We start from the raw sequence: 17,807 nt of genomic DNA on the forward strand, positions 1-17,807 counted from the left end.
AGTTACAAAATGGGCCTTAGGTGGTTCTTCCATTACTAAAGCCAGAATTCTTACCAGTTAGAGATGTTTGTCCCTAGGATCCCAGAAAGCTCTTTTGAATCAAGCCCGCAGCAAATAAGTAAGGAACTAAACTCTTGGTCCTCTGCTTGGTACCTGGGGAATGGGTTAGTTGCTGATACCCTTTGATCTGTGCTCACATGCTACATCTCGTCACGGGAAGCAGAGTCGCCCTGTGGAATAAAGCCCAGCTCACGGTGGCACGTCGAGACACTCTGGGCTGTCAGTCCCTTATACAACGGCAGACTTGGAGACTCAACATCGCGTGCAGAGCCCGGGCAACCGGAGTGCATCCACCTTAGAGACCACAAGGCCGGTCGGCAAGGTGGACGTCTAAGCATATGGCGCTGACAGGCCCGCTGCGAGGTGAATTAGGAATTCGTTAGCAAAGAAATCAAACTCGCCTGTGGGTACCAGCTGCTTGGAAGGCTGAGGTGGGAGGATTGCTTGAGCCAGAAGGTCAAGGCTGCAATGAGCCGTGATTGTAATACTGCACTCCGGCCTGGGTGACGCAGGAGACTCCGACTCAAAAAAAAAAAAAAAAAAAAACAAAAACAAAAACCCAAACCTTACTCTTCATAGCAGGAAGGAGAATTTATCAAAGTAACTGCAACAAAATCTTACATGATATAATTTCAGTGGCTAAGTCAGCTGTCCAGCCCATGTGGCTGGCTCACAACGCAACAGAGCCAGGTGCTGCTGCAGCTGCCCTCCCACCCGATCGCTTGTGGACATTTTCTGTTTTCCCGTATCTCCCTTTTGGATACGTAGCTCGCTATTTTATAGCTAAGCATCAGTAAAACAGGTTGTCTATTTTGAAAAGTAACTGTTAAGTCTTTTAAGGACAGAAAACGAAGCAGGTGACAATAGCATGGCAACCTGGTAAATAGATTTAGAGGCATATTTAATACTTGGCACCACTCTGGTCCCTTCTTCTCTCATGCTTAATTACAACTGCCGCCTCCTAGGACAGAACACTTTCAGCTCTGTGAGTAGGAATTAAACATGTTCTAAATCAGAAGTTTTAGTTAAGCAGTATTTTCTGTGAATGCCCAGATCCTAAGTGCTCACTGTACTCGTGCGTGGTGTCGAAGAAGAAACCAGGGCTTGGGGCCGGGTCTATGGTGCAGTGTCCGCGTTCCCATATGTGAGATGAGGGCCATAACACACGGCCTAGAAGGTTCAGACTGTGAGATTGAATGGATCTGCCCACTCCTAGGAAGCCTCGAGTCTAACTCGACTTGGGCTGGTTTTAGGGAGATGCTGGCAGCGCTGTCCTCACAGGGCACTGGGAGGGGCTCTGGCACCGTCCCTATCAGGTGTCTCATGATCAGCCTAGCTTGCTCATCTCAGAAGCTGCTGGTCGTGTTCTCGTTCCTGTTGTTTGTTGCGTGTTATTTCGGTTCTGTCCATGTGGGGACCTAGGAGGTTCCACAGTGAGAGGAGAGCCACTGAGCCACCTTCCTGCCTGGACACCAGCCCCACGGAGGACCGTAACTGTTTGAGGTTGGCTTCTGCTCCTGGCCTGACCTGTGGAGGCATTGATGCAGTGGTACTTTCTAAGCTTCTGGGGCACACAGTGCTGTTGTGTGGATCCACAGGTCACTGTGGCGTCCAAGCACGTGCTCCCGGAGGAGAGGACTCTGCGGGCACTGATAGTGGGAGCTGGCTGAGAGTCCAGTGAGTGAGACTCCCTGTGATGTGTACAGCTGCCATCTGCGCAGCCCCTCCTGACGCCAAGATGGTCGTGTGATAAATGCACAAAGCGCATCTCCAGCAAAAAGCCGCCGAGTGTCCACATCCAGGATATCCACCACGGCGGCTTTTTGGTGTTAATACGATGAATGTGAGTAGCAGGTGGTCTGCGTTCTGGGTGAGTGTGACTGTGCCACTGCAGTTTTGTTCTCATGTCTTGATGAGCATGAACGATTCCTGACGAGGGTAGGTAAGGATGCTGTGATCTGAGACTCTGCAGTATTGTAGCTTGAGGAACCAAGGAGTTTTTCTCTCTTGCAAACTCATGAGGGAGGATGTTCCAGGCTGGTGACTGCTCCATGAGGTATTCAGGGATCCAAGTTCCTTTCAGACCCCTTCCCTACGTTCCCAAAAACACGGCTGTCCTTGCTGTGGTTGGGACTGGGTGATTGCCACGGTGGCGGGGGGAGGCTTAAGGTGAAGAGTGGCCATGATTTACCTAATCTGCATAATGACAGGGAGCCTGGGAGTGAAGTGTAGCCATGCCCCAGAGGATGGATGATGGATGTTGGTGAATGACTGGCCCACCAGTCACCGCAGCTGGCCCCCGGATGGGAAGGATGACTGATTATGCCATTCAATGGTACCTGATTCTTTCAGATTTGACTTCCTTATGGATTTTCTGCTGTAAAGAGAAGAGAGCCTGTGGTTCTAGGCCAAGCATCTCACTCATCTCATAACATCTTGTATCCCTTAGCCAACATTTTTGTCAAGTTTTAGAAGTCCTATCAAACTGGCAAGCATTTCTCAATTTGGTTTAACCATTGGATTCTATATCTGTGTCTGCATCTCTATTTTACATCTATGTGGTTATTTGACACTCTGTAGTACTTTTGTAATAGGTTCTATTTGGTGGAAGTTACTTTCAACAAACCCTTGCTGCTACTTGAATTTTCAAGGTTGCAAGTAGAAAGGAGAATAAAAACCACATCTTCTCTAATTTTAAAATGTGTTGTTCCTCGAATCACACCAGAAGTACAAATATTACAAATTACAAAAGTAGTCAGAATCAAGGTTAAGAGATTTCTGGGTGATTCTGGCTCATCAGCAGTATTTGCTGAGGTGTGTGCAGCAGAGCAACACGCCAAGAAGCCCGGGAGGGGAGAGTTGGGAGGCCAGACTGTGACTTCAGAGGTGCTGTTGCCTCAGGGAGAGGAGCTAGATGCAGAGAGGATAAATGGCCACAGTTGTGACCACCGCCATCCTTGCCGCGGTACTGGGACCTTTGTGAGCTGAGTTATGAACCAGATGAAGGCTGTGCAGGCGTGTGAGAATCCAGGCCAGACTCGACGGGTGGAGGCTTGGCAGAGTTGAGGAGCTAGTGAGACACCCCCCACAAGGTGGGGACTAATAGCCACCCCTTCTCCTTCCGCTGGCTATTAGGGGCCATGGTGGACTCACAGCCTGTTTATGATATTGTGAGTAATATCATCTCCCCCTCTGGAAATTATGAACTCTTTCACAGATGGGTGTATACCCTGTGTGTACACTATCAGAGGGTGTACACCCGTCTGTATTGGGAGTAATATCATCCTCTTCCTCCCTGAATGTTAAGAAGAATATCCCAGGATTGCTTCTACTCCTTGCATTATTGGGTGTCATATCCTCCTCTGCCACATAAAAATTAGAAACAATATCACTGGGGGCGTGTACACCTTCTGTAATATTTAAAGTAATATCATCCCCTTCCCTCCAGGATCATGGGAACAGTATCCCTGGGGGGTGTATACTTTCTGCCATATATGTAATATCATCCCTCCCGCCTAGAAACATTATGAAGGACCATCTCACATGGGGTGTGCAACCCTTGATGCGATATTGGGAATGCAATTATCCTCTTTCCCCCTTGCATGTTTGGAAAAATATCAGAGTGAGTGTACCCCTCCTGCCGTATGAGGATTACTATCCTCTTCTTCCTTTCTGCATATTAGAAAGAATATCACACGTGGGTTTGCACTTTCTTCGATATCTGGAGTCATGTCATCCTCTCTCGTTTTGAATGGCAAGAACAATCCCTTGGGGGGAATGTACACACCCTGCCATATTGGGAGTAATATTACGCTCTCCCCCCTTTGATAATTAGGAACAACATCCCATGCTCTCTATCCCTGGATATTAGGAACAACATCACAGGTAGGTGTACACCCCCTGCGGTATTAGGAGTAATAATATGATCAATTATTAAACATCCATGATCGATATTAACAATTATCAATGATATTAATAGGATACTGTTATGGATAATTATTTTAAATATATGATTATGCATGCTTAAAATTAATTGTTAATATTGTCATTTTATTACCAGCATCACTTAGTATTGATTTAAGTAACATTAATTGCTGATATTATATTATTAATAGTGATATTACTATTGATTATTAATGCTAATCGTTAACATTTTTAGTATTTTACTATCTTTATTGTAATTATTAATATCGATGATTACTCTTAATTTTTCTCATATTTATTAATATTAATAAATCGGCCGGGTGCAGTGGCTCACGCCTGTAATCCCAGCACTTTGGGAGGCCGAGGCGGGCAGATCACAAGGTCAGGAGATCGAGACCACGGTGAAACCACGTCTCTACTAAAAATACAAAAAATTAGCCCGGCGCGGTGGCGGGCGCCTGTAGTCCCAGCTACTCAGGAGGCTGAGGCAGGAGAATGGCGTGAACCCAGGAGGCGGAGCTTGCAGTGAGCCGAGATCGCGCCACTGCACTCCAGCCTGGGCGACAGAGCGAGACTCCGTCTCAAAAAACAAAACAAAACAAAATAATAATAATAATTAATAGACTTTTTCCTGATATCCGGCGGGGAGAGGATATTACTCCCGATATCAAAGAAAGTGTACACCCCTCTATGATGTTATTCCTAACAGCCAGGGGGTAGAGGATGTCATTATTGAAACTATGGCAGTGGGTGTACATCCGTTCAGTCGTCTTGTTCCTTATATCCTGGGTGGGAGAGGATGATACGACTCCCAATACAGGAGGGGGGTGTACATCCTCCTGTAATATTGTTTTCTATATGCAGGGGGAGAGGATGATATTACTCCCAATATCGCAGGGGTTGTACACACCTCTTGCGATATTGTTCCTAATATTCCGAAGGGGAGAGCATATTACTCTCAATATGGCAGGGAGTGTACACCTCCTTTGTAATATTGTTCTTAATATCGATGATGGGAGAGGATGATATGACTCCCAATATCACAAGAAGTGTACGGCCGCCTGTGATAGAGTTCCTAACATCTAGGTGGGGAGAAGATGATATTACTGCCCATATCACACGAGTTGTAAAATCCCTTCGATATTTTGCCTACAATCCTGAGGGGAGAGGATATTATTCCCGATAGCAAAGAAGGTATACACCCCCCTGTGACACTATGCTCAATATCCGCATTGGGAGACGATGACATTAAGCCCAATATCACAGGGGATGTACACCCACCCTGGGATATTGTTCCTTATATTGAGAGGGGGAAAAGATGCTATTGCTCCCAGTAACGCAGGGGCTGCGGCCGTACGCCCCTCCTGTGATATAGTTCTTAATATCCTAGGGAAGAGAAGGTGATATTACACCCAATATCTCATGGGCTGTACGGTGTCCGCTCAGAGATGTGTGGGGCTCTCTTACACCAGTAATTCCTTCTCTAACTTTAGCCACATACTGGTCATCCAGGGGCCTCCTAAAATCCAGGAGCATAAAAACAAGTGGAATTTCTGAGAACCAAAGATGGCACATGGCTCTGGTTGGGCTGCCACAGGCAGTTTTGTGAAAAAACAGAGATGTATTTCCCACAGTTCTGTAGTCTGGAGGTCTAAGGTCAAGGTGAGTTCAGGGCTGGCTCCTCCTAAGGCCTCTCTCCTTGACTTTCAGATGGCATCTTCTCTTGTGTCCTCGTGCGGTTGTCACTCTATAGATGTGTGTGTCCTGATCTCTTCTTACAAGGGCATCAGTCCTAATGACTTCGTTACCTTCATCACCTCTTTAAAAGGCCTATCTCCACATACAGACACATTCTGAGGTCCTGGGTTAGGACTACAACCTGGGAATCTTGGGGTATGTAATTAAACCTGAAGCAGATGGGGTCTTATAAACTTGTGTCACCCAAGCTCATGCCAGAGCCCCATGAGGGAGTCCCAGGTCCCCCCTTTGATATGGTTTAGCTGTGTCCCCACCAAAATCCCGTCTTAAATTCTCATGTTTTGTGGGAGGATAGAAGTGACAATTTGACAGCAGAGAAGACAGTTGCTGCCAGGGAGGGGAGAGGGGACCCCAGACCTCCAAAGGTTGGAGGGTCTCGGGCCCCGGGCCCTGGGCAAAGCAGGCAGCCCCACCCCTGTGACACCCCTGATGACCGCTCAGTAGTTGGAAAAGGTGGAATCATATGTAGAGGCTGGTTGGGGAGATAGGAAGTTGTCGAATGAGTTTTTAAATATTTCCATCAAAATTCTTACTGCACCCTTGGTGTTGATGGGGACTAGTGGCTTCACCAGGTGCCTGGCTTCTTCCTGGCTCTGACTCTGGGAGCCTGGCCTGGCCTAGGGCTGCTGGTTGGATTCATTGCTGGCAGCAGGTAGAAGGTGGAGGAGGGAGAGGAGCTGTCCTCCCTCCTCTCTTAGTCATGCCTGTCCACGTTAGCAGCCCCTCCCCAGGCATCCCTTGCCCATGATCTGGGGAGTGCTATTCTCACTTCCCTTTGGGCCCTGCCCACCGATCTCCAAAGAATCCCGTCAGTGACTCCTTTTAATCACCTCTTTGTCTGTGACAAAGTCTTCTGGGGCCTCCTGACTGATCTAAGGGAGAAGCCTGGCTATCTGTGCAACTTGTTAAAGTGAAGTGAGTCATTCACACTGGCATGTATCTACAAGTCACACAGCTTTGCAACTGGAGTGACTTTAAGCTCATCGAACCAAAGCTTCCATGACAGATGAGGACGCCCAGAATCATAGGATAGAAGTGACTTGCTCCCATCTCGGTCGGCCAAGCTGAGACTCAAGGGTAGAGTCTAGCAAAGCACACTTCGTCCTCCCTTAGAAGAAAGATCCTGCCCGCACGGCTCACCTCCACCTACCCTAGGTCTCCCCCACCCTCCCTTAGAAGGAAGGTCTTAGAAGGCAGCACATTCAACTTCACCTACCCTAGGTATCCCCCACCCTTAGAGGGGAGTCTTTGGGTCAGTCGCAAGACTACTCCGGACATCTGTAAGAACAAATAGTTTCCAGCACAGTCCTTTCCTGGGGTCTGCCTTTTCTCTCTGGGATGCTTGGAAGTTGAAGGGGTCAGGCAATTCAAGTTCTCCCTGGTATCTCAGGGGCCACTGACACACAGGAAAATGTGCTGCTCTGCTCGCTGTTTGACTTTGATGGATGCAAATTTGTTCTAAATGAGCCTGACATTCATTAGCATGTAAACATGTTACTGGTGGCAGCTCGCAGGGCCACATGCTGATGGATCTCGTGGGCTGTCCCCGCCGGACACCACCAGGCTGCTTGGGTCTTTGCTGCTTCTGCCAAAGGCTCCAGATGTTGTTTTTCTTGCACTATGAAGTAGGCATTTTAGCTACAGGGATATATATATATATAGATATATATATATATTTTTTTTTTTTGAAGAAAAGAAACACAGACAAATCTGTGAAAAGAACTTGAGTTTATGCGCCGACCTACTGGAAGGAGCCTCTTAGAATGTCAGCTGCTCACTGTCTGCTTTGACTCCCAGGCAGTTCTCTGTGTCCTGTGGCTCAGATTCTGTGGGACTGAATTATATATTTCATTCCAGTTCTGCTCAATATTTCCCCACAAGTAGTGTTTAGGATGCGACTGATGCCTTTAAAGATATCTGCAGCAGGAATAGTGCAGAGAAAACACTCCATGCTAAAATATTTTGAGCTGAAGGCAATTAAGAAGCGCTCTGGCCTTCCCTCTATTTTCTGAAAAGCACACAACATAATCATATTATACAAAGAAAAAAGTGCCCTTTCTCCCCTCTCTGCCAGAAAGGACGCAGGTCAATCTCTGCAGACAACTTCAGACCCTTATCGTTCGGGAAACAGCACCAGAGGAATTTACACAAAAATCTATCATTTATTGGCCTTCCCACAATTTGTTGCCCCCAGTGACCCAAAGTCCTTTTACTTTGTCTTGGCACTTCTATAAACATTTATTATCCTTGTTGAAGATGTTATATAAAATAAAGCTCTGAGCTGTCTCTTTGAGATTCCCTCATTCCCTGTGTATCTCCCATGTATATATGAAATATACATGCTAATAAGCCTCGGTTTGCTTTTTATGGGGTTCATATGGTTATAGGAACCCCAGCCAATGAAGCTAAGATGGGTGGAAGAAAAGATTACATTTTTCTCCCCTGTAGTAGCATTGTTCTAGCAGTAGCTTTTTTTTTGTAGTTTTCTGTTGAACACACACACACACACGCGCGCAGACACAGCAATGTAAAAAGAAGTGTGGGGAGTCCTGATGAAATTTTAGGTCCCAGAGATTCCTAAATATGTTGGGAAGTTGTTTTTAAACATTGATTTTTTTCCCACATTTACTCTCATATTTTTGATTTTTTTTTTTCTTCTGAGATACCATTTCTAGATTGTTTTCCTACATTTTCTTGCAAGTCCGAGAGAGTATGCTGGTTAGTAGTGTGTCCAATGCACCACCTCTGTCGTTGTCAGTAAAGAAATGTAGTAATTGAGAGGGATATGAGGGTCACACTACACAGGGACGGAAACACAGATATGAAGTAAATAAAAACACGTGAAAACCCAGCATTTCTGGAACTCTCACCTACTCCTGTGCCGATATTCATCCTTCAGCTTTGCCTCCGTTCTTCCCTTCTTTTCTCATGCTATAGGGTCTGCTTTGGCGATGTCATCTACTTTCATTCTTCCAAAGTCAAGCTTCTAGCTTTGGTTGGAACTGCAGACCCATTGACTCATTCAGCAAATACTTTGTAAGCACATGGATAGTCACTGAGAATACCATGGTTCACCAACATGACCGTGGCCCCTGCTCACGAACCTGCGGCCTGATGGGGAGAATGGACACTAATATGACAATCACTCTAATGGGTTTCTGATGAAGAATTGAGGAAAGCGCACCAAAGAAAGGGAAGCGGGATTCTCTAAATTTATGCTGTAAAAGAACCTGGTGTATCTTGAGATAAGAGGTAGAAAATCGATGCATTCTGGAAGGTATGATCCACTTGCAGTCTGGAGAGAAGTAGAGGTTGATTGTTGAGGGGGTTGGAGTGTAGGAACACCACGGTCTAAACAGAGATGGGGGTGCATGCAGAATGCCTCGTGCAGCAGGAAACAGGCACGTGCAAGGAAGTAAGCACGGGAGAAAGTGGCACAAGAATGCAGGCAGGCAGGCAGGGGCTGGGAGATGATGGTAGATGCTTTATTCTCTTAATAACAGCGATGGCATGCTGTTGAAAGCACTTGGAGGTGGGGAAGTGGGTATGACATGTTTAGTGTTTTTAAAATTATCACATTGTCTTACCCAACTCTACTTTTTTTTTAATTTTTAAGTTCTTGGATACATGTGCCATGGTGGTTTGCTGCACCTGTCAACCCATCATCTAGGGTTTAAGCCCTGCTTGCATGAAGTATTTGTCCTAATGCTCTCCCTCCTTTTGTCCCCACCCAACAGGCCCCCGTGTGTGTCGTTCCCTTCCCTGTGTCCATGTGATCTCATTGTTCAACTCCTACTTATGAATGAGAACATGCGGTGTTTGGTTTTCTGTTCCTCTTTTAGTTTGCTGAGAATGATGGCTTCTAGCTTCATCCATGTCCCTGCAAAGGACAGGAACCCATTCTTTTTTATGGTTGCATAGTATTCCGTGGTATATACGTGCCACATTTTGTGTATCCACTGTATCATTGATGGGCACGAGATATCCTCTTAACATGTGATCCAGCAATTGCACTCCAGTATTTATCCAAAAGAGTTGAAAACTTGTGTTCACAGAAAATCCTGCACATGGACATTTATAGAAGCTTTATTCATAATTGCTCAAACTTGGAGGCAACGAAGAAACCAAAATGTTCTTCACTAGGTGAGTGGATAACTAACTTGTGATATATCCAGACAATGGAATATTCTTTAGCACTGAAAAGAAGTGAGCTATCAAGCCATGAAAAGACACGTAGGAACTTTAAACATGCACAGCTACACAAAAGAGGCCCATCAGAAAAGACTAAATACTGTAAGCTTCCAACTAAAGGACATTTCGAAAAAGGCCCGACTATGGTGTGAAAATATCCATGGTTCCCAAGTGTTGGGAAGAGGGAGAGATGAGGTTTTTAGGATTTTAGTGCAACTGCTGTGTACGATGCCATCATGGTGGATACATGTCATGACACATTTGTTCAAACCCATAGAACCAGCACCAAGACGGAGCCCTCATGTAAACTGTGGACTCTGGGTGACAATATGTCAACGTAGGTTCTTTAGTTGTTACAAATGCTCCCTCTGGGCAGGAGAGTTGTTAGTGGGGGAGGGTGTGCATGTGGGGGAAGAGAAGGCATATAGAAGGACTCTCTGCACCTTTCCCTCAATTTTTCTGTGAACGTGAAACTGCCTAAAAGATAGTGTATTTTTTAAAAATAAAGGAAACAAATGGAAACAAAAAGTCCTCACAAAAATCAAATGACAAAATGATCACACTGGGTGCTTCAGGTCAAAATGGAAGAACAAGGGCTGTATTTACCATCCCACCTGATGACTTTTTTCTCACTGCTTTTCAGCATTGTTCTGGAATCTAGTCAGTGCAATAAGGTAAGCTGAAATATATAAAATGCACTCTTATTAGAAAATAAGATGTAAAAGTATCTGTATCTGCAGGTGACATGATCACCTGTGTGGAAAATCTCCTGAAATCACAAAAAGCCACTAAAACTAATAAGAAGAAGTTACTTACTAATAAGTGACTTTGGAAAGTTTGCAAGATACAAGCTGAACACACAAGCAATATTTATGTCTTTATACACTGGCAAAGAAATAATTGGAAATGGAAATTAACAAAGCAATATTATTTATAGCACATCAAAACATGAAATACTTCAGACTAAATCTGACAAAAGATGTGTAAGATCTATACACTGAACAGCCCGCAGTGATGCTGAGATAACTAAATAAATGAAATTATATACTAAGTTCATGGATCAGCAGGCTCAATATTGTTAAGATGTCAGTTCTGCCCTTGTGGATCAGAGGTTTAATGCAATTCCAATCCAAATCCCAGCATGATTTTATTTTTTATTAAAAATAAAATCTTTTTTTTTTTTTCCAGTAGAAATGAACTAGCGGATTCCAAAATGTGTCTGGAAATTTAAAGAACCCAAAGGTGGAGGACTTACCTGAACTATCAAGATAGTGTGGTATTGGTATAATAAGAGAAAACTGGGTTAATGAAACCTCCTAGAGGGTCTAGTAATAATCTCACAAACATGTTACATATACGTAGTGGATTTTTGAATAAAGGTTCAAAGACACTAAATTAGAGAAAGGACGATAATGATGATAGAAGGATTAAATACCATAGGCCAAAAAGAGAAAAAAGAGCTCCTGCTAAACATCTTCACACTGTTGATGTCACTCATGCAATTCAATTCACATTTTGCGTGTCTAAAAGTTGAACAGACCTCTTCATTCTCTTTCCCCAATTCACTCCACAGAGATGCTGGTGTCTTTCAGTGGAACTTGGAAGTTTGCTCTTCTTTTTAAAATGACTCTCATAGATACTGTTTATGCAAGAAGTTACGGGACTATAACTTACAAATACTGTTCTAAACCTTGGGATCACATATTCCCCTTTTTCTCTACTTATCGTTTCTAATCAGTTCCCCATTTCCTCTTTCTCCTTCATATTTACACTGCATTCCTTTTAGTTCAGGTTCTTGTTACCCCACTCGATTTCTTGATGTGGTCACCTGAATGTCCTTCGTGTTTCAGCCTCCTGGAATCCTTCCTTCATGACCCTGAAGAACTGCCCTCCAGACCCGCAGGTGTGACCCAGAATCAAGGATCTCAAAGCCAAGTGGGATCTGAGAGGCTATCTAGACCAATCCTCCATGACAGACGTATACCTTTTGATGACTTCACTTCAGAGCCCAAAATATTTGCACTGCAGGCAGAATCACCTAAATCACTTGATGCGATGTTCAGTCTTCCCGTGGTATTTTCCTATCTGCATCTCCCTACTTTCGGTCAGCCATTTCTCACTCATGACACGGAATCCTTCATTCACAACACATTATTATTGTTCTCCACACACACTCATTTGTTTTCTGCCTGGGTTTTTTGTTACATTATTCCCTCTGCTGGAAATACCATTTTCCAAGATATGACTACAGAATTTTAACATATTCCTCAGAATGATTCACATATCACATATTCTACCAAATGGCTGCAGATTCTGTCACCTCCTCTCTTATCCTATGGCAACCTGGAGAACGTTCTTCTCTTAGCCAATAGGATTTATCATGGTCCTTCTTTATCTTAACAATAGTTTAGCGGGACTGAGAACTGGGAAGTAGATTTTTCTCTCAGGGCTGAGAACTGTCTTAGTTTAGCAGATCTCTTTGGGGCTCCATTCTGGTTGTAGAAAAGCAACCCATAGGGCATGGTGGGGAGGAGAAGAAGGGGAAGTAAGCTGTGTTGCATGAAGATGGACAGTTGTGACCCTTACTCCGGGGTTGGGAGTTGAGGCCCCTAGGAAGGAGAAGCTGTAAGGATGAAGATGAGGCATAAAAAGTGATACAGGCCGGGTGTGGTGACTCACGCCTGTAATCCTAGCACTTTGGGAAGCCAACGTGGATGGATCACGAGGTCAAGAGTTCAAGACCAGTCTGACCAATATTGTGAAACCTGTCTCTACCAAAAATACAAAAATGAGCTGGCTGTGGTGGCACATACCTGTAGTCCAGCTACTCGGGAGGCTGAGGCAGGAGAATCACTTGAACCTGGGAGATGGAGCTTGCAGTGAGCCAAGATCATGACACTGCACTCCAGCCTGAGTGACAGAGGGAGACTTCATCTCAAAAAAAAAAAAAAAAAAAAAAAAAAAAAAAAAGTGATGCATAGTAACAAGACTGCCTGAGGAGAAGAGGCAATCAGCAACCTTCTCCAGGGTGGGATGGCTGAAGACCCTTTAAGAACAAAGGTGTCTACTTTCCTTCTTTAGGTTGCTCTATCGTGATTTAATGAACCCTCCCAATCTACTGTATTCAGTATTTGGTATGAGTCAATTTAGGGGAATTCTAGAAAACATAGCTGGCTGTTATCATCAGGTTAATGTAGATTGGGAGGAAGGGAAAAACCCCAGGAGGCACGTAGGAAGGACAATACGTGAAAATAGAAACTTGAAGTCAGTTCACCCTTCAAACAAAATCCAGTTTCCAGAAGACATTGTCAGGGCTGCTGGGTCTTCTCATCTGAAGATGGGGGATTCCAGATAATTATTATACTTGAATCTCACAGGATGGGGTGATCACCACCAGCTCTCAAATGGGATGAGTTACAATATCTTCTATCAGGAGGCGGTAAATAAGAGGTTAGGTACACGTCTGTAGTCATCACAATTTTGTCAAGATTGCTCTTTTTACTTCCATGTCATAGATGGAGAGCCTGATGCTTGTGGAAGTGATTGGTTCAGGGTCTCACCATCAAAAGTGGCAGAGGAAAGATTCCAACATGTTTTAAAAGCTGCAAACTGAGCTGACTCCCATCCTTGCTGTCATACCCGACTTTGAGATTTCAATCCTCCTGAAGGCAGGAAACTTATTCCATTTGTTTTTATACCCTCCATAACACTAGTGAGCAAGTTTTGCTCAAAGTAACATGGAATATTTTGCTGACTCAAGGGGAAAAAGTAAGAGACTTAAATGACACCATCACAAGTCAACATTCAAGGAACAGAGACAGATTTAGCATGAGCTGTCTCAGTCAAATCAACATAAGCATGCACGTTTATCCTTTACATGGGGGTAAGACAGCAAACACAATTGCAAAAATGAGCCAAGTGTAAAACATTTGTCACAAAGGGATGGATTTAGACAGGAGAGCAGTGAAGTAGGTTATAAAATGGTCAGCATAATCCATTTTAAGGAATTATTAGCTGAAACATGCAAAACATTTAGGATTTCTGGGAGAAGTGTACAAACTCACCAAATGTTTGTCCGACATTTTCTTCACTGCTTCTGTCTTTCCACAGGGCTGGAGATGATGTTGACCAACGGCCTTGGGAGGAGGGGTTGCAGCTGAGTCCACACCCTCTCAAACTCCTTCAGACTGTTTGTTTTTGTAGACTACTTTACCCTTAACAACAAATCCTAAGATTTACTCAATCAGTACAGCAGTCGTTGGCCAGAGTTCAAATTTCTGATTCGAAGGAATCTGCACTCTGCCTGCCAGGATCGACTATTAATGGCTTCGTCCGTAGAGGAGCTATGTCTTTGCTCACTACGGAATAGTATTGAGGCTTCGAAAGGGGTATTTTGCTGGTCACCTCCTGGTCATCCTTCTGCTCACCAAGAACAGATACTGTTCTCAGCCCCTTACATTGACAAGGTCGTTTAATTCTCACATAGCTCTTTCAGATAGATGCGACTATTACCCCCATTTTACAGAGGAGGAAATCAAGAGGCAGAGGACATAGGCGAATTGTCCCAGATCACAGAGCTGGCCACGGAGCTGGGACTTGCACCCGGCCAGCCTGGCTCCAGAGTTCCCTGCCCTCCTCCTGTACAGCACGTGTGACCTGCAGTAATCACCGCCCAAACAGGCAGGCACTGCAGATAGCCAAGCACATCTCTTCCGACTTCAGCACGGAGGAAGGTTCGTTTCCATTCTGGTGTTCAGCTCGGGACTGTGTTTATCACAAGGACGCACAACCCAGAAAGCTCAGTCACGTGACGTTGCCTTCTACGGTCATGGTTTTCTACTTTTTGGCCCCATTTTCCTGCCCACTTGGCCTGCTGGGACGTGAATGATACATTACTACTTCTACAGAATGCAGGTGAGCAGGTGGCATGGCAAGGTGGGTTATTGGACAAGATTTCCTGACAGCTGGAAGCTTGGGGGAGACCCGCGGTGGCCCCTTGTTGTTCTTCCCTCTGGGTTCGAGCGTGAGTCCCTCATCGCTGGTGCCAGGCGGTGTCACAGTTTTTAGCACCCCACAGCCAGGGCGGCTTCTCTGTCCAGCTCCCCCCGCCCCGCCCGGCTTCTTTAGTGAGAGAAGTTCTCTGACTTGGGATTTTGCAGTCAGAAGAGTGATCATTACAATTTTCATTTTGAATGTTGTGGCCCTGCTGGACTGCGGTGCAACAGGCTCTTTCATGAAGATTGGCAGAGATGCTAACGGCTAGGGCAGCAGGATCAACGGGAGCGAGGAGGACTCCTGGGATACAGCTCTTAGCTCCCCCCGGAGGGAGCCACAGAAATGTGAATCTGCTCTTCACATGGCCGTAGACTCTCCCGTGTCCTCCATGGAACCTGTGGAGGCAGCGTTAGGTGCTGGCCGTCTCCGGGGTGTGAGCTCCGTGAGCAAGAGAACATCTGCCCTCCCACCCCCATCTCCGCAGCTGAGTCCTCTTGCAGTTTTGATTTTTAGAATGAACGCAGCAACCTGCCCCATTCTGCTGATGCTGCCAAAAGGAGCTGGAAAAGAACGTGCACAGCTTCTCCAGTCTTAGTATTTGTTACCTTGTAGTTTGGGAAACTTTGGCTTGAAACTTGGCTGTCCTAGTACAAGGATGTGCTGAGGATTCTATGATCCTGCTAGATTCTTCCAGGAGGTCAAGTTGAAAACGAGCTAGCTGCTCTGCCTCTGTCATTCTGTTTCTCTTTCTCTTGTCTGTGTCTGTCCCGTCTCCCGGTTCCTCTGTTCGCCTTTTCCTCTCTACTTCTCTCTCCATCCCTCCCTTTTCCTCTCTACTTCTCTCTCCATCCCTCCCTCCCTTGCTATTACTCCAAAGAATATTCTTGTTGAATTTGTTTCTCCATATCTTCTGCCTTTCCTTGGAATACATTCCTAAGAGTCTACTCATTGTGAAAAGCAAACGGCCTTTAGATGTTTTCCAAATCTAACAGATGGGTGTCCTTTCAGACAGAGCTTCATTTTACACTTTTATCAAGAAGCCCGGGGCTCCCTGCTCGCCATGCTGCAGTCGCCCTCAGGAGGTTCATGGAGAGCAGAGGCCTTGGGGCTACATTAAGGGGTGTCTTTTTTCCAATGTCCCGAAGGTATACTTTGGAGGGGGGGGCCGTTGAAGTAGGAAAGTGACATCAGCACTGCCTGTATGGCATGGGTTGGTCAAGTACAGTGTGCACCCGACCCCCGGACTGGCTCTAGGTGGGGACAAAGGACTTGTTATTACAGGGTGGGTTGGGCTGGCGGCTGCCCAGCTCTGGGGACAGATGCGTCGGCTTTCGAAGCCCAGGTAGCACCTGTCTGAGACTGCACAGCCCTCCTCACCTCTTCAGTTCCTGAAGGGAAAGACCCCAGGAGACTGAGGTGAAGAACGCTCTTCCATTTTCAACTCACCCACCATTAGGGTTCTGCCCCCTCTACCCTCCAGCTCGCCAACCGTGAAGTTTCCAGGGTCCCTGGCCAGTCACTTGCGGAAGCCTCGCTCTCCAGGACCTCGGGAAAGAGGCACCCTACTCGAATGCGTGCTTCTCCAGGAATATTTGCTCTGGTAATAGCTGCGAATAAAAGGCATGTCTAACAGTTTGATTGCAGGTGGGTGACCCCGGGGCAAGTGACTTTGGGAAGATGGGGCTGGCTGGCGTCCTGTGTCCTGACTTTTCTTCTGAGCCTCTGCTCAGAAGAATTAATTTTGAGAAAATTAATCGGGGTGGGTACTCCTGGGTGGCATTTTCTTCTAAGTGAAAATCTGTAGAATTCCTGCATTTGCGGGAGCTGGGGTTTTCTGTCACGACCTTGTGGGGAGAGGGGCTGCCCTTCTGTGTCCTGGCAGTGTGGGGCCTGTTTCTTATCCAGAAGAGTCAGGTGCCTGGCCAGTGAACTGCCCAACTCAAATTTGTATGTCGCTCGTATCGACCTAAAATGAAATAATAATGAACTCTAAAACATCCCATTTCTGGCATTACAGAGACCTAGGAAGGGAAGGCTTATAGCCGGCTTCTTCACAATCCAACTGGAAGTAGGGTAGCCGGATCCTGGCATCCGTATCTCCTGCTGGGTGAGGGTCACAGGATCTCAGCGCCCAGGTGAGGCAACGATGTTGAAAGAGGCTTCAGAAGAACTGGGCCAGAACAGTGGAATCAAACGGAAAAGACTGGAAATTCAATCAGCTTGGGGAATGACCAGAGAGCGTCTGTTGCCCAGCAAGGCTTGAAAACAGAGATTCCCAGCAACAGGGCCATAGCAAAGCTCTCTCAGCACACCTGCCCCGGACCGTCAGCTGATGAGAGCTTGTGATTGTGCCATCCAAGGAGACGTAGCTATTTGGTCTTCAGCTGGTTCTGGGCACAGAGCATCTAAGACCCTTGGAATCTTGCGAGTGGTCAGAGTGCCTTTGTGTAGTCGGGACAGGCCTGGGAGCTGGGGCCCCCTAGGCAGTTTCAGGGTGGTTCTCGGGTTCAGAAAGACCAAGGCAGGACTAGAGGGCTGGAGCTGTCAGTCTCCAACCCAACCTCTGACCTGGAGGGAGAGGGCTGGAGATGAGTCAATCCCCAATAGCCAAAGATGTCATCAACCATGTCTACAGTGACACCTCTAGAAAACCCTAAATGGTGGGGTTGGAGAGCTTTCAGGTTGGGGAAAACCTTGACATTCTGGGAGGGCAGCATTCCCACTCCCCAGGGCCAGAAGCCCTTGCACTTGGAACCCGCCCCCACCCACCAGGCCTGGAGCAATGCACCTCTTCATCTGGCTGTTCACAGGTCCTTCATAACGAACTGGTGAGGGTAGGTCAAGGTGTTGCCCTAGGTACCGTGAGCCAGTCTGGCGCG

The 17,807-nt window shown here is 46.1% G+C and overlaps 1 protein-coding gene across 3 annotated transcripts in view; it reads right to left on the reverse strand.

Moving 5' to 3' along the window:
* Positions 1–8,756: 8,756 nt before the first annotated feature.
* LOC139361593 (disco-interacting protein 2 homolog C-like) overlaps positions 8,757–17,807 on the reverse strand; it is a 190,779-nt gene continuing 181,728 nt past the window's right edge. The window contains exon 7 of one of the 3 annotated variants that reach the window (XM_071090193.1): positions 8,757–8,853. In XM_071090193.1, coding sequence (XP_070946294.1) covers positions 8,795–8,853 — 59 coding nt within the window. In that variant the 3' untranslated portion in view covers positions 8,757–8,794. Of the gene's footprint in view, positions 8,854–9,641; positions 10,613–16,570; positions 16,895–17,807 lie in introns of those variants that run through there. The other 2 variants (XM_071090195.1, XM_071090194.1) reach the window with 2 other exon arrangements.

The sequence above is a fragment of the Macaca nemestrina genome, unplaced genomic scaffold (genome assembly GCF_043159975.1).
Source record: "Macaca nemestrina isolate mMacNem1 unplaced genomic scaffold, mMacNem.hap1 Scaffold_67, whole genome shotgun sequence".
Classification (NCBI taxonomy): domain Eukaryota; kingdom Metazoa; phylum Chordata; class Mammalia; order Primates; family Cercopithecidae; genus Macaca; species Macaca nemestrina.